Raw genomic sequence first — 15,055 nt, 5'->3', positions numbered from 1 at the left:
CAGTGACTCCACCATATTTTCCTGATTTAAATGGGAAGACCACCAAACAACTGCTTGTTCAAGCCAAAATCAACTACAATGAGCTGGGCACTGTATCCAGATGACTGAAAAGTATATCCCCCACAAGGTCCTTTCTCTCAATTCTCAAATGGACAATGTTTTATGGGACGACAAAACAAAAACACGACAAAGACACTCTGAAGCTCTCTTTGCAGCGCAACAGTATTGATATGAGTGACTGGGAGAAGCTTGTTATCAATCATTCAGAATGGCAATAACTTGTCCACCCAGCTCCATCATGCTTTGAATCCAAAGGCCTTAATCCTGAGTGTCAGCTGAGAAGGAAAGAAAAGGAAGCAAATCGTTCACTCTGGGTCCTGCTACCTTGTGACTTGACCTGTTCCATGAGCCCAAAGACCTGTGGGTCAACAATCAGCCTGTTTAGTCACATGAAGACCCCCTGGCATGAACTTGCGACCCTGTGCAGATGTCATTCCTGAACTGAGGGACAGCCACTGATGAGTAATAAGCCCTAATATTAGCTCTATTATTAGGCATTTGTGAACCCATTCACTCATTTTCAATTCACATTGCACTGAAGTAGCACTTTCACACAAACATGCTAAGCATGACAATCATCTCAGGATTTAGCACTGTCCTTTCATCTCTGAAACCAGCATTTAAATGCACTCCAGGCTGATGGGATGACACCTTCCTTTATTTGCTGCCAATAAGCATCCCAAGCGTAATGAATTTAGACATTCTCAATCTAGTTGCTAATGGTGACAGGCCAATAACACAGAAGTGCACTTCTGACATTAACTGGAAATCTCACTCACAGGCATTACAGGATGGTTGTGGGAAATGGAAAAATGGCACGCTGTCATAGTAGGTTAGGGTGAAGTAGAAGAAGTTTAACTCTACATCTGTCTGACCTGTGCGATTGAGATGTTGCAACTAGGGGCTGCATTTTTCTCCATTATATCACTGAAAGTAGATGGCATAGTGAAATTAAAATTGAAGAAAATCAGACAGTAGGCTGACTATTACTCCCAACCCCTCCCGCCACTCTCTCCACCCAATCTACATTTCCTATACTTCTTCTCAAGAGGAAAGGACACTCACTGACCCTGAATAGTCCACCCCATTTGCAATTGATGGCTAAAGAGGTTGCCAATTCATCTGGTTCCCTGGCATTCTGCTGCTGGCCACTGGATCTGTTGGGAAGGGAGTAGCGGTGGTCAGTGGGACGGTGACTGTTTTCCTTTTTGGGCAGGAAAGACTCAGCAATGGGAGCTCTCCTTCCACAGAGTCCCAGTATCAAATTGTTAGAGTTTGTTGTCTTCTTGCTTAAAATGCTGGAATTGATGTCTTGTTCCAAGGGCTCTTCGGAGTTCTCCAATGGGAGGAGGAAAATCTGGTCCAAAGTGTTCGAAATGTGGAGAATCCCATCCCCCAACACAACAATCCAGTGTCTTAATAACCATTGCAAAAATATTGAAAATAACAATGCCAGGAATTAACTTAACATTAAACTTCCGTAGAAATATAGTTGCTGGAGAAAAATTGTAAATAGGTTGTGGTAAATGCGGTCAAACAGTTTTGCAAGCTACACATCAAATATTTATATAATCCTCATGCTTCATCGTGATGAGTGTTGCAAGGTTGGTTAGGTACAATTAAAAGAAAATTTGGTCGCTATTTATCCCTCCATTGGCTGATACAACAACAGATCAGTTGAATTCTTCAGCAACAGTTAAATCTTCCAAAAGGCTGATCATCCCTGTAAACAAATATTTTTTTCTATGGAGTGTACACTTTAAAAAAAAATGTCACTGTCAAATAGTTTAATTATCTACAAGTTGACAAAGGACAAAACACTTACCAGTGCTCGCAAGGAGTGAAATAGAGACAATGCTACCATTGATAAAATACTGTCTCCATTTATAATATTTCATGTCAGTTTTCTTTTCAAAACCATTTTCCTCATTTGCCATAAACTTGCATCTGTTCCGCAATGAAATGTCTAATGCTGCCATCACTTTACCTGCACATTTGGTCCTCGTGGTAAGAGGAGGACCTGGAGGCCCTGTACCCCCATCCCCAGGTCGTGTCAGCAGAACTCTTATTTCATATTCCACGTCTGGGTCAAGATGCCATAACTTGTAGGTAGGGGAATCCACTATATGTGTTTCGGCCCAATTTCCTGCAGTGGTACGGTACTCAACTTCCTTTAGGATGATGGGGCCATCTCCAATTATAGAATTTGCATTGGGCTTGATCCATAAGTAGGTTGCACCGACTGCCAAAAGCTCTGGTGGAGCGATAGGTGTGGGTGGATCTGCAACATAAAATAGAGATAATTTGCTCAATAGCTGACAGATTGAGGCTCAAAATGTATTCTGAGCAGACCATTATATTCTAGGATTTAAAGATGCAAAGTTAATTCTTCTAAGGATGTACTCTGCAGTTTAGCTTATGAAGGGTGTATGTTTATAGATTGTTTAAGTTTAGCTATTATTGTCACAAGTAGGCTTATCATAGAAACCCTACAGTGCAGAAAGAGGCCATTTAGCCCATCGAGTCTGCACCAACCACAATCCCACCCAGGCCCTCCCCCCTTATTCCTACATATTTATCTGCTAATCCCTCCAACCTATGCATCTCAGGACACTAAGGGGCAATTTTAGCATGGCCAATCAACCTAACCTGCACATCTTTGGATTGTGGGAGGAAACTGGAGCACCCGGAGGAAACCCACACAGAGACGAGGAGAATGTGCAAACTCCACACAGACAGTGACTCAAGTCAGGAATTGAAGCCAGGCGCCTGGAGCTGTGAAGCATCAGTGCTAACCACTGTGCTACCATGCCACACTGCAGTGACACTACTGTGAAAATCCCCTAATTGCCACACTCTGATGCCTCCCTGGATCCACAGAGGGTGAATTTAACACGGCCAAAGCTCAGCATGTCTTTCCGATTGTGGGAGAAAAGTGAAGCACATAGAGGAAATTCACGCAGGCATGGGGAGAACATGCAGACTCTACACTGACAGTGACCAATGCTGGGAATCGAACCCGGGTCCCTGGCGCTGTGAGGCAACAGTGCTAACCACTGAGCCACCGTGATTGATGTCACACACTGTGCCAGTCTGCACAGTGGAAAAACATAACTGGAAGAGAAACTAACCTCTGCCATATTAAAAGGATGATTTAATCTAAGCAGCAACATTTGTTAATCTGGCATCTCCCTTCTACAATGCGCTTGTTGATCTTTCGCACTACCCTGTTATCAGGGCCTGAATTTTGCCATCCCATCTGCGGGAATCAGAGCGGGTGAGGGGTGGACAATGGAAAAGTCCGTTGACCTCGGGCAGGATTTTACAGTTTCAGGATGAGCAAGTCCTTAAAATCCCGTCCCAGATGTGCAACTTCTCACTATGTTGGTAGTTTCAAAGTCACTAGTTTAAGCCTGGCTATCATTTTGCATTCTTCATTTTGTATTCATATATTCATTATCATTTTCTGCTGAAATTGATGGAAGCCATTTTGATAAAAACAAAACCAGCATTATTGGAAACCAGTCAGCGTTGTTCAGTAGACAGCCTTAATCCTGAGACAATTAAAGAATAAATAAACCATTAATGGATATGATAGAATGGCTGGAAATGTAATATGGAACACAAATGTTTATAACTTCTGTAATTTGAAGCATATTTTTTCCAACACTTAACCTTTAATACAGGCTTTTAAAATGCTGCAAGAGGAAAGATTAATGTGTGTTTCTCAGGCCACAGAATAAAGAGGTAATATGAATGTTAACTTTGACTGGGAGAAGGACTAAATACGCCCTTGTCAAAAGGACTTCAACTCCATACAACGGACAGATACGTTGATTAATTATTAGTTGAGCCCCAAGTCTACCCCAAGATAAGAGATTTTGTTTGAGAAGAAGCATTGTCTTAAAGCTGAGGCAATAACCATAATTAGCTAAAACTCCAATGGGCTAATTCTTATTTCATTCTTGACAAGTTATAGACCAATTGGCTACTTTTCCAACAATTGGCTAAGGTGGGCTTTCAACATTTTAAGACATTAAAAAAAAGTGGGTGAAAAGCGAGATGTTAATGGAAAGGTGCTGAGATCTGTCTTCAATGTTTTTGGAGTTGTCACTTCATGACTAGGTCTGTGAAAGGTGGTGAAAAGGTTGTTAAAATTCAGCTTTCTCCTCTTACCGCTGATTACTATGAATTGTTTTTAATTGATACTTTGCTTTGTATCTTTCTGACTTGTTACCCTTTCAATGGCTAATAAACTCTCTGAATTCATCATTTGAAGTGTTCTTTCTTGCCATGTGGCTAAGTCTTTAGGACGTGATGTGATTTGTGCTCTGGCTCCATTCCACAGCCCAAAGATATGCAGGTTAGTTGACTGGCCTCACTAAATCGCCCCTGAGTGGCCTAAAATGTGTAGGTGTGGTGGATTAGCCACGGTAAATGTGTGGGGTTACATGGATAAGACGGGGGGAAAGGGCCTGGTTAAGACAGACTGTCAAGAGCGTCGGTGCGGACCCGAGAGGCTGAATGGTCTCTTCTGCACTGTAGGAATGCTGTAGGAATATATGGAGTTGGGATGAGTGGAGAGTGAAAACTGAAAAATTTCAAACCCGACCCCAACCCACCACCAATCTATCTATTTCTGGATTTAACACAGGTAGATAGGGGGTGGTTCATGGTCAACCCACTTTCAGAAGACTTGTCAGTCATCAAAATCTTCTGAGGAGGCTGGGTGCCTCCATTTTCATATGATTTATTTTTCTATTTATTAATATCGGTCTTGGTTTCCCAGGACATGGGGAGTTGTTATGATCTGGAGTGCATTGCCTGAAGGGATTCAACTGTAAATTTTCAAAATTGGCAAATCTTCTGGAGTCAGCCTAATTATATATATTCTTTTTAATGATAGGCTCCCGGTGTTATTTCCCATTCTGCTGAGTCGCTCATTTGGTGTGGGAGGAAATTATTGGAATTCTTTCTGCTGTGCACCAGATGTCCAGTGGCCCATGAGTTATCTATTTCTTAACAAAAGTGTACTTTATGATTTGCATCTTGCCTGGTTGCAAATGATTGCTTTAGATTAATTATGTTTAACAACACACCCTATCAGTTTATATATCCCCCCTCTGCCTCCATGGTAACGAAAGATGCTGAAAATACAGCAGATGGTACACTTTTGTAATCAGCATTTCTTTTGCATATATTCACCTATAATAGATCACATTCAATAGCCATTGTCATTGTGGGTGAAAGGTGCTGGAGATAATTATGCATGTACTGCTGGTGGAATAACTCTCTGCCAGATTTCCCCATCCCAGACATCTAATATGGGTGTATAAATATTGAGAAATCTGTGTGGAGATCATCGATTTCCCTGCTAACTCTACAAAGGATACTTGACTTTGCCTCGAAATTTTCATTTGAATGATTATTAGAGAATGTACACAGTAGGTGGCGCAGTAGTTAGCATTGCTCCTTAGAACACCAGGAACCTGGGTTCGATTCCAGCCGTGGGTAGCTTTCTTGTGTGGAGTTTGCATGTTCTCCCTGTGTCTACATGGGTTTTTTCCGGGTGCTCTGGTTTCCTCCAAAGGGGGTGTGGGTTAGGTTGATTGACCATGCTAAATGGCCCCTTAGTGTCAGGGGGACTAATAGGGTAAATATGTGGGGATAAGGCCTGGGTGGGATTGGTGTTGGTGCAGGCTTGATGGACTGAATGGCCTCCTTCTGCACTGTAGGGATTCTATGATGATAATCTTCGATGATTTCAGTGTCTCTTTAACATTGCAATATTGCAATGTTTAAATGCAGAAATACATTTTGGACAGTATTAAATGTTACATCATGCTACTCTGTAATTAATAATTCTGTCATCCTAAATTAGTCTTTCTTATTCAGACACCTTCAAACAAGGGATTTCAGTAAGTGGCAGCTGGTTAATCTGAAACAGGCAGTGAGAAAATATAGGAGAATGTTATTGAGAAGTACAGGAGAATGTATTTCTATCTGAGACTTGAACATCTTAAAACTCCATGATTCTGGCTTTGACGTATTGATTGGACTTTTCAGGAATTCTCAACTTTCAATTACTTTTCTCATTGCAAAACTTTTCAAATGTTTTCTCAAGATTGCAAAGGTAATTGACTTCTTTCACTTCTCCAATCTTTTCCAGTCACCTCCACAAGATTACAAGATAACAACAGATGAGGGAATCTGTTCATTCCATCTTAATTCACACATCCCATGCATTTAAGTCCTTCTGTTTCTTGTATCATCCAAGAGATGTTGCCTCCATTCTTTTTGATGCATTGATCACGCTTTTGCGCAGGCTTAAGTATCCCGATTTCAATTTCGACCAACATGTGTCGGCTTGTGCTATTTCTGCAATTCAGTATCAACATGTAGTTTACATTTTCCATAATGCCCATTCTGCATGGGCGGCACAGTGGCATAGTGGTTAGCTCTGCTGCCTTGCAGCCCTAACTCTCTGACTGAGCATCTTATTCAGGCCCACCACTCTGCCCTATCTCATGGCTAATCCCCCCTAATCTACGCACCTTTGAACACTAAGGGGCAATTTAGCATGGCCAATCCACCTAATCTGCACATCTTTGGACTGTTGGAGGAAACCGGAGCACCAGGAAGAAACCCACACAGATATGGGGAGAACGTGCAAACACCACACAAACAGTCATCCTAGGTCGGAATTGAACCCGGGTCATTGGCACTGTGAGGCAGCAGTGCTAACCACTGGCTTTGGTCATTTTCGATTCCTGACTTGGGTCATTTTCTGTGTGCAGTTGCAAGTTCTCCCTGTATCTATGTGGGTTTCCTCTGGGTGCTCCGGTTTCCTCCCACAGTCCAAAAAAAAAAGTACAGATTAGGTGCAGTGGCCACGCTAACTTTTCCCGCAGTGTACAGGTACCAGAGTGTGATGACTAAGGGATTTTAACAGTAACTTCATTGCAGTGTGAAAGTAAGCCTACTTGTGATGAATAAATAAACTTTTACTTCATTATATACTCCAGAAATCAACTTTCAAATACCTCCTTTAAAGGCTGAATAGTACATGTTTCTCCAGTATTGTATCTTTGCTCTCTCATGGTTAGCACTGCTGCCTCACAGCGCCAAAGACCCGGGTTCAATTCCGACCTGGGGTGACCGTATGTGTGGTGTTTGCATGTTCTCCCCATATCTGTGTAGGTTTCCTCCTGGTGCTCCAGTTTCCTCCAACAGTCCAAAGAAGCGCAGGTTAAGTGGATTGGCCATGTTAAATTGCCCCTTAGTGTCCAAAGGTGTGTAGATTAGGGGGGGATTAGCCATGACATAGGGCGGAATGGTGGGCCTGAGTAAGATGCTCAGTCAGAGAGTTGGTGCAGACTTGAAAGGCCAAATGGCCAACTTCTGCATTGTAGGGATTCTATGACCTGAGCACTTGAATGTCTCCCTTGTATCTCGGTGACTAGAACTGCACACAGCAACCGGAATTCTCTAGCTTGCATTGCACTGATTCAGCAATTGAGTTCAGTGTTCTATGATTTAGTTCTTTGCTGCTTTGTATGGTCGATCATTTTGAAACTCAGGTCTATTTTTAAGATTTACTTCTTTCAACTTCATACATTGCTTCCATTCATGGAATTATATGTGAAACTCATCCTTACATCCTACAGACACTACAACTGCTTGCTTTAAGTTGTATTTTCCATTGTTCTGTCGATTTTTATATTCTTCCCCTCCTGAAGACCACGCTGATGTTAGGTGCAATTCTGTTGATGATGGCAGCCTCGCATCACTTTACTCCAATAGCCATTTTTCACCTGTGATTCTGGGCAGGGAGAATACTTTCGTTCCCTTCTGGCTTAACTTCTTTTAATCCCGGAAAATGGGAAGGTTTTCAGCCATTCATGCTGGCGGGATTCTCGTATCCCGTTGCAGTGAGCGGTGATTTGGCTGAAAGCCAAATTCTCCGTCCTCGCTTTCGGTGGCAGCGGTGCGTGAACGGCTGGCAAATTCCAGCCAATCTCTTTTAATTCTCCATAGCTAACAAAATTCCCCTACCCGCTCTCATCTGCATATGTCGGGTTTCACGGTCCTGCTCTACCAAAGTCCCAATTAGTGGAACTGACTGCTGATTTAAATGACAGGCTATGTTCAGACACATACATACACTAAGTGTCTACACTTCCTGCTGCCTCGGCAAAGCAGCCAGCATAATTAAGGACCCCACGTACCCCAGACATTTTCTCTTCCATCTTCTTCTGTCGGGAAAAGGACTCAAAAGTCTAAGGTCATGTACAAACTGAGAACCAAGAACAGCTTCTTCCCTGCTGCCATCAGGCTTTTGAATAGACTTTTACCTTGCATTAAGTTGAGCTTTCTCTACACCCTAACTATGACTGTAACACCATATTCTGCACTCTCTCATTTCCTTCGCTATGAATGGTATGCTCTGTCTATATAGTGCGCAAGAAACAAAACTTTTCACTGTACGCTAATACATGTGACAATAATAAATCAAATCAAATCATAAACAAACCTCTGCCTGACTCTAGACTCGGCCCTATGAAGGTGGGGCTTCTGATTTCGGAGAGGCTCTGTGTTGTGGTGAAAATCCAGGCTAATCAGTCATTTACAGCAGTAAAATTAATGCTGTTTTGCTCTGTAGATGCCATCAGACCTAAAGAGTTTATCCAGAATTTTCTGTTTTACTTAAAGCTAACGTCTTGTTTAATTTGGCTTATTAGGCAGTTTCCTTTATAACCTATTTGCTACAGTTGTTTCCTTATACTTTAGTTCCCCTCCCTGCATACTTGTAAGATCAATCTCACGTTTTGAAATGCTGATTACCAAAGGATGGCAAAGTGTTAGGGTCTGACTGAAAACTGATGCGCTTCTCTCCAGAGAAACAGGTCAATTTTCCTCTCCAGAACTTCTAAAACTTTTGTAAAACAAAAACAGGGGAGGTGTGTTTCACACTGTCATGTTCAGGGGCGGGGACTAAACATGTTAGCAAAGCCGGGTTTCACTAGGATCGTAAAATCATAAAAACCTACCATAAGGAAGGAAGCCATTTGGCCCATCAAGTCTGACCAACTCCCTGATGGAGCATCCCACCCAGACCCTATTCCCATAACACCACACATTAACCCATCAATCCTCCTCCTAACCTACGCATCTTGGGACCCTATGGGGCAATTTTGGCATGGCCAATCATTCTAACCTGCACAATAGCACGGTGGTGAGCACTGCTGCCTCATAGCACCAGGGACCTGGGTTCGATTCCCAGCTTGGGTCATTATCTGTGTGGAGTTTGCATGTTCTCCCTGTGTCTGCGTGGGTTTCGTCTGGGTGCTCCAGTTTCCTCCCACAGGTTAAGTTGATTGGCCATGTAAATTGCCACATAGTGTCAGGGGGACTTGTAGGCTAAATGCGTGGGGTTATGGGGATAGGGCTTGGGTGGGATTGTGGTTAGTGCAGATTCAATGGGCTGAATGGTTTCCTACTGCATTGAAGGAATCTATGATTCTATCCTTGGATCAAGGTGTCACTTTTAAACAGCACCCCAATTAGAGCAAAAATAATGCCCCCTCCCCCAACACACACCCTGGCAACCCAACCAGGAGCTCCACCACCTCACAATCATAGCTGGCATCTCTCTGTTCTCCCAAACAGTCATTGCCTGCCAGCCAGCCCCTCTCCCCTCCCCCTGAACACGATGGCATCAGATTTGCCCTCACACCAAACAGCTATCACCAGCATCCCCATCGTTTCCACATCCCCACGTCCACTCTCCCCTCCGCCTCATGAGGCTCCCACTAGGGTCCACACCTGGCACAGCTTGGCACTGCCAGTTTAGTATGGTATCAATTTTGGAGATTTGCTTTGATTTATTATTGTCACATGTATTAGCACACAGTGAAAAGTATTGTTTCTTGCGCACTATACAGACAGAGCATACTGTTCATAGTATGGAAAGGAGAGGGTGCAGAATGTAATGTTACAGTCATAGCTAGGGTGTAGAGAAAGATCAACTTAATGCAAGGTAGTTCAAGAGTCTGACGGTAGCAGGGAAGAAGCTGTTCTTGAGTTGGTTGATACCTCAGGTTTTTGTATCTTCTTCCTGATGGAAGAAGGTGGAGGAGACAATGTCCAGGTTGCATGGGGTCCTTAATTATGCTGGCAGCTTTGCTGAGGCAGCGGAAAGTGTAGACAGTGTCAATGGATGAGGGGCTGGTTAAAAGCCTTTCTGTAAGTTACTAGACGATGCTGCACCATTTATTTCATTAGTAATTTTGTGGGCTTCCCCTGGGGTTGGAATTGTCACGTTATACACCAATTATCTACTGATGACGATTATGACTAAATTCCCATCCATCAATTCAACAGCAGCGATGGGGCAGAGATGGTATCTTTAACAACATTCAAAGTAATCTACTGTCCTCTTATTGTACCTGGGGCTGCATTTTAATTTTTAGCATCTGTGTGCCCCATGGTGATGACATTCTTAAGCATTTTTTTAAAATTATGGTAACCATGATTCGCTACATGCTGCCAACTTTTAATTAGTCTTATGGAGATCCTGTACTGATTCTGTGAATATGTGCACATTAGTGGCACAAACATGTTGAGAAAAGCTAATGCATTTTAAACAGGTTAAAACCTTTTCTCAGATCATCGCAAAGCAGTTTTTAAATGTGGTGAGATTGATCTTTCACCTCTTCGTCATTTTCAGCTTCTGAAGAATTGTTGTAAAAAGGGCCATATAAATCGCTGCTCCCTCACTGCCCTGAGAAATAGGCAATGGATCATCCCTTTGACCTGGTATCAGGTCTTGCGTTAATGATTCTCCCTTGACTATGTTAGGTGGTAAAGTTCAGGAGTTTGGAACAGTAATGATAAAGCAATGGCAGCATATGCGCCAGTGCCAATATTGTACAATGTGGGGCGGTTGGAGGTGGCAGTGTTTCCATGACCTTGTTGCCCTTCCCCCTCCTTGGTGGTACCACCGGGTGTGAGAGTGCGACATGTGGCAGCACATCCTGTGGATAATGTGGAGCTCACAGTTGGTGCTGAATCATCACAAGAGCATTTTCACACACACACACCTCCGATTGAGTGACACGGGCAGGGTTCCAATTAAAATATTCAAATGATGTCAGGGCTCCCAATGTATTTTTTGCATCAGTCACCATTTCCACTATAACTATCTCAACCCACTCACAAGCCATGGGCACAAGGGGTCAAAACCCACCCATTTACAGTGCTAGTTATAGTGATCATTAGCTGCAGTAATAGAAAATTGGAAAGAAGAATGGTAATTTTTCTTATTCTTTCCTTCATCCTTATCATTAAGGGTCACTAGCAAGGCCCAGCAGTTTTTGCCCAAGCCTAATCACCTTGAGAAGGTGATAGTGAGCTACGTTATTGAACTCATACAGGCCATCTGGTGTTGGTACACATGCAGTGCTGTTATCAAGCAAGTTCCAGTGCACTAACAGTGATGGAGGAATGGTAATACAGTTCCTTGTCAGGGTGATGTGGCGATGACAGTGTTGGACTGAGGTAGGCACAGGAAGCAGTCTCACAACACCAGGTTAAAGTCCAACAGGTTTATGTGGTATCACCAGTTTTCAGAGTGCTGCTCCTTCATCAGGAGGCTGATGAAAGCTAGTGATACCACATAAACCTGTTGGACTTTAACCTGGTATTGTGAGACTTCTTATGGTGCAAACCAGGATGATGTGCCTTACTTGGAGCTCAACTTGCAGAGGATGATGTTCCCATTCACTGATGGTGGGTGGCATGGTGGCACAGTGCTTAGCACAGCTGCCTCATAGAGCCAGAGACTCTGGTTCAATTCCAGCCTTGGGTGACTGTCTCTGTGAGGTTTGCATGTTTCCCTGTGACTGCGTGGGATTCCTCTGGATGCTCTGGTTTCCTCCCACAGTCCAAAGCTGTGCAGGTTAAGGGAATGGCCGTGTTAAAGTTGCCCCTTAGTGTCCCTAAATATATAGGTTAGCGGGGTAAATAATTGGTGTTATCATAAACCTGCGTAATTTTTGGTGCAGACATGAAGGTCTGAATGGCCTCCTTCTGCACTGTAGGGATTCTATGATGTGGATATGCCGTTTGATAGTAGTCATGATGTGGATATGCCGTTCGATAGTAGTCATATCTCACTGTACTGTCTGGAGACAATACACATCTCTTTAACCTGTGATCAGTGCTCCTTCCACACACATTGTTAGCCACTTTAAGACTTGAACAGCAGGTTAGGTGTAAAGATTCGCATTCTAATCAGTAATCTGTAAACTGTCTGTGCTTTATATGCTCTGTCTGAGGCCAGAACTCTCCATTCACCTGACGAAGGGGCTAACCCGAAAGCTAGTGAATTTACTATCAAATAAATCGGTTGGACTGAAACCTGGTGTTGTCAGACTTTTTACGGGAGTCTATGACTCAGTTGTTGCCCACATCCCTCTAGATGAGAGGTGTATCAAAGAAGTGTCAAACAAGGTTGTATGGTGGGAGAGGAAATTAAATGTTTATAGTGGTAATGGGGTGCCAATCAAGCAGGTATTTGGTGATGAGCTTTTTGAGTATTTCTGGAGCTGCAATCATCAAAGCAAATGAAGACACACACCTGACTTGAATCATGTGATTGGTGGAAAGGCTTTATGGAATTGGGGAATGAGTTACTCACCGCAGAAAACATAGCATTTAACCTGATCTGTAGCAAAGGTAGTGTGGATGGTCCAGTTGACTTTTGATCATTGGTATTCTGCACTCTCCCTCCACTCCTGGATGTTGAGCAATATGATCCCAAGTCAGAATGCTGTGTGCCTTAAAGGGGAACTTGCAGGTTATAATCTCCCCATGCACCTGCTATCCCTGTCCTTCTCAGAAGTACAGGTCGTAAGTTTGAGAAAAGTTACCAAAGAAACTTTGGGTCACCCTGACGATCACTGAACTGAACCAGCCACATAAATATTCTGGCTATCAGAGCAGGTCCAAGAGTTGTAGCAAATGACTCACCCCTGATTCCCCATAGCTTTTGCAGCATCGATATTGCATAAGTCAAAGGTATACTCAATGTAGCTGGATGACTGCAGCTCCAACAATACGTAAGAGTCATCGAATCCCTACAGAGCAGAAAGAGACCATTCCGCCCATAGAATCTACACCAACAACAATCCTCTCCATGCCTATCCCCGCAACCCCAAATATTTATCCCACTAATTCCTCTAAGCTACACACCCCAGGTCGCTAAGGAGCAATTTAGTATGGCCAGTGCACCTAACCTTCCCATTTTTGGAATGCGGGAGGAAACCGGAACACCTGGAGGAAACCCACGCAGACACAGGGAGAACATGCAAACTCCACGCAGATTGTGATCCAAGCGGGGAATCAAATTTGGGTCCCTGGCACTGAGAGGCAACAATGCTAACCACAGTGCCACCGTGTAAGCCCCACTATGCCACCATGACTGATGCAAAAACTTGACACCAAACAACGTGCTTGATTTGCAGCCCCTTAACAACTTCTGATATTCATTCCCTCCGCAACAGGCTGACTGTGGCTGCAACGTGCATCATGTGCAACATTACTACAGCAACTTGCCAACGCTTCTTCGGAAGTAACTTCCCTTGACCTCTCCTGTCTAAAAGAACAAAGGTTGCAAGAGCAAAGAGGGCGGTCCAGTCATGTGCGGGTTAGGTTGATTGGCCATGTTAAATTGCCCCTTAGTGTTCATAAAGGTGTAGGTTAAAGGGATTAGCAGGTAATTATGTGGAGTTACAGGAATAAGGCCCATGTGGGATTGCTGTCGGGGCAGGCTCAATGGGCCAAATTGCCTTCTTCAGCATTGTAGGGATCCTATAAAAGAATTCTATAAAAGGTTGCCTTCAAAATGCAGCACATCTTCTACATGGGACACACTGCAGCCGTAATTCCCAAGTAGCAGAGGACGTGAATGTTTTAATGGTGAATGGGGTGCCAATCAAGTATCTGCTCTGACCTGGAGGGTGTTGAGCTTCTCGAGTGTTTTTGTAGCCGCACTTATCCAGGCAAGCAGAGACAATTCTGTCAGACTTTCAACTAATGCCCCTGTAGATTGTGGACCAGCTTTATGGAATCAAGAGATGAGCCAGTCAACACAGGGTGGTCAACCACAATCTAACCTGCTATTATAGCAAGTCAAATGTCACCTCACCTCGGGAATTCAGCTCTTTTTTCCATGCTTACCGTCCTGGAGCTGAGTGATCCTCGTGCAACTCAAAGTGAGTAAGTGCCACTTGACTGCTTGTGAATGATACCGTTCATCACTTTACTGACTGAGAGCAGGTTGATGTGGCAGCAGTTAGCCGAGCTGGATTATTCCTGCTTTTTATGAACAGGCGTACCACAGACTATTTTCTGCATTGTCTTTTAGATGGCAGTGTGGTTGCTGTAATGGCCAAGTTTTGTTAGCTGCACCATTACTTGTGGAGTACAAGCCTCCAGCATTAAGGTAAGGGTTGTGTCGAGAGTGATTGTCTTTGCCATATCTAGCGTGCTCCGTCATTTCTTGATAACACGTGCCGTGAATCAAATTGGCTGAAGATTGTTATCTGTGATGCTGGGATCTCAGGAGGAGACTGAGATCGATCATCTGTTCAGCACTTCTAGCTGATGATCATTACAAATGTTTCAGCCTTATCTTTCGCACTGATGTTGGGTTCTGCCATCATTAAGGATTGGGGATACTCAAGAACTTTCCAACTTCTGTTAGCTGTTTAATTGAACACCAGTGCCGATGCCATAGTTAAGAACGCCCTCTACTTTCCCAGGAGGCTAAGGAAATTTGGCATACGACTCACCAACTTTTATAGAGGCACCATAGAAAACATTCTTTCTGGCTGTACCACAGCTTGCTACAGCTCCTGCTCTGATCAAAACTGCAAGAAACTGCAAGGGGTTGTGAACAAAGCCCAGTCCAAAACAGCCTCCCATCCACTGA

The 15,055-nt window shown here is 43.5% G+C and overlaps 1 protein-coding gene across 5 annotated transcripts in view; it reads right to left on the bottom strand.

Moving 5' to 3' along the window:
* Positions 1-15,055, bottom strand: part of LOC145353875 (receptor-type tyrosine-protein phosphatase T-like) — a 1,296,999-nt gene that overhangs the window by 652,247 nt on the left and 629,697 nt on the right. For all 5 annotated transcript variants that reach the window (XM_080204786.1, XM_080204787.1, XM_080204789.1 and 2 more), the window contains exon 7: positions 2,048-2,341. In XM_080204786.1, coding sequence (XP_080060912.1) covers positions 2,048-2,341 — 294 coding nt within the window. The remainder of the gene's footprint in view (positions 1-2,047; positions 2,342-15,055) is intronic.

Source organism: Carcharhinus amblyrhynchos, chromosome 16, assembly GCF_965287045.1.
Source record: "Carcharhinus amblyrhynchos chromosome 16, sCarAmb.v2.hapA, whole genome shotgun sequence".
Taxonomy (NCBI): domain Eukaryota; kingdom Metazoa; phylum Chordata; class Chondrichthyes; order Carcharhiniformes; family Carcharhinidae; genus Carcharhinus; species Carcharhinus amblyrhynchos.
Note: the sequence above shows the minus strand (reverse complement) of the source record. Positions and strands in the feature narration are given on the sequence as shown.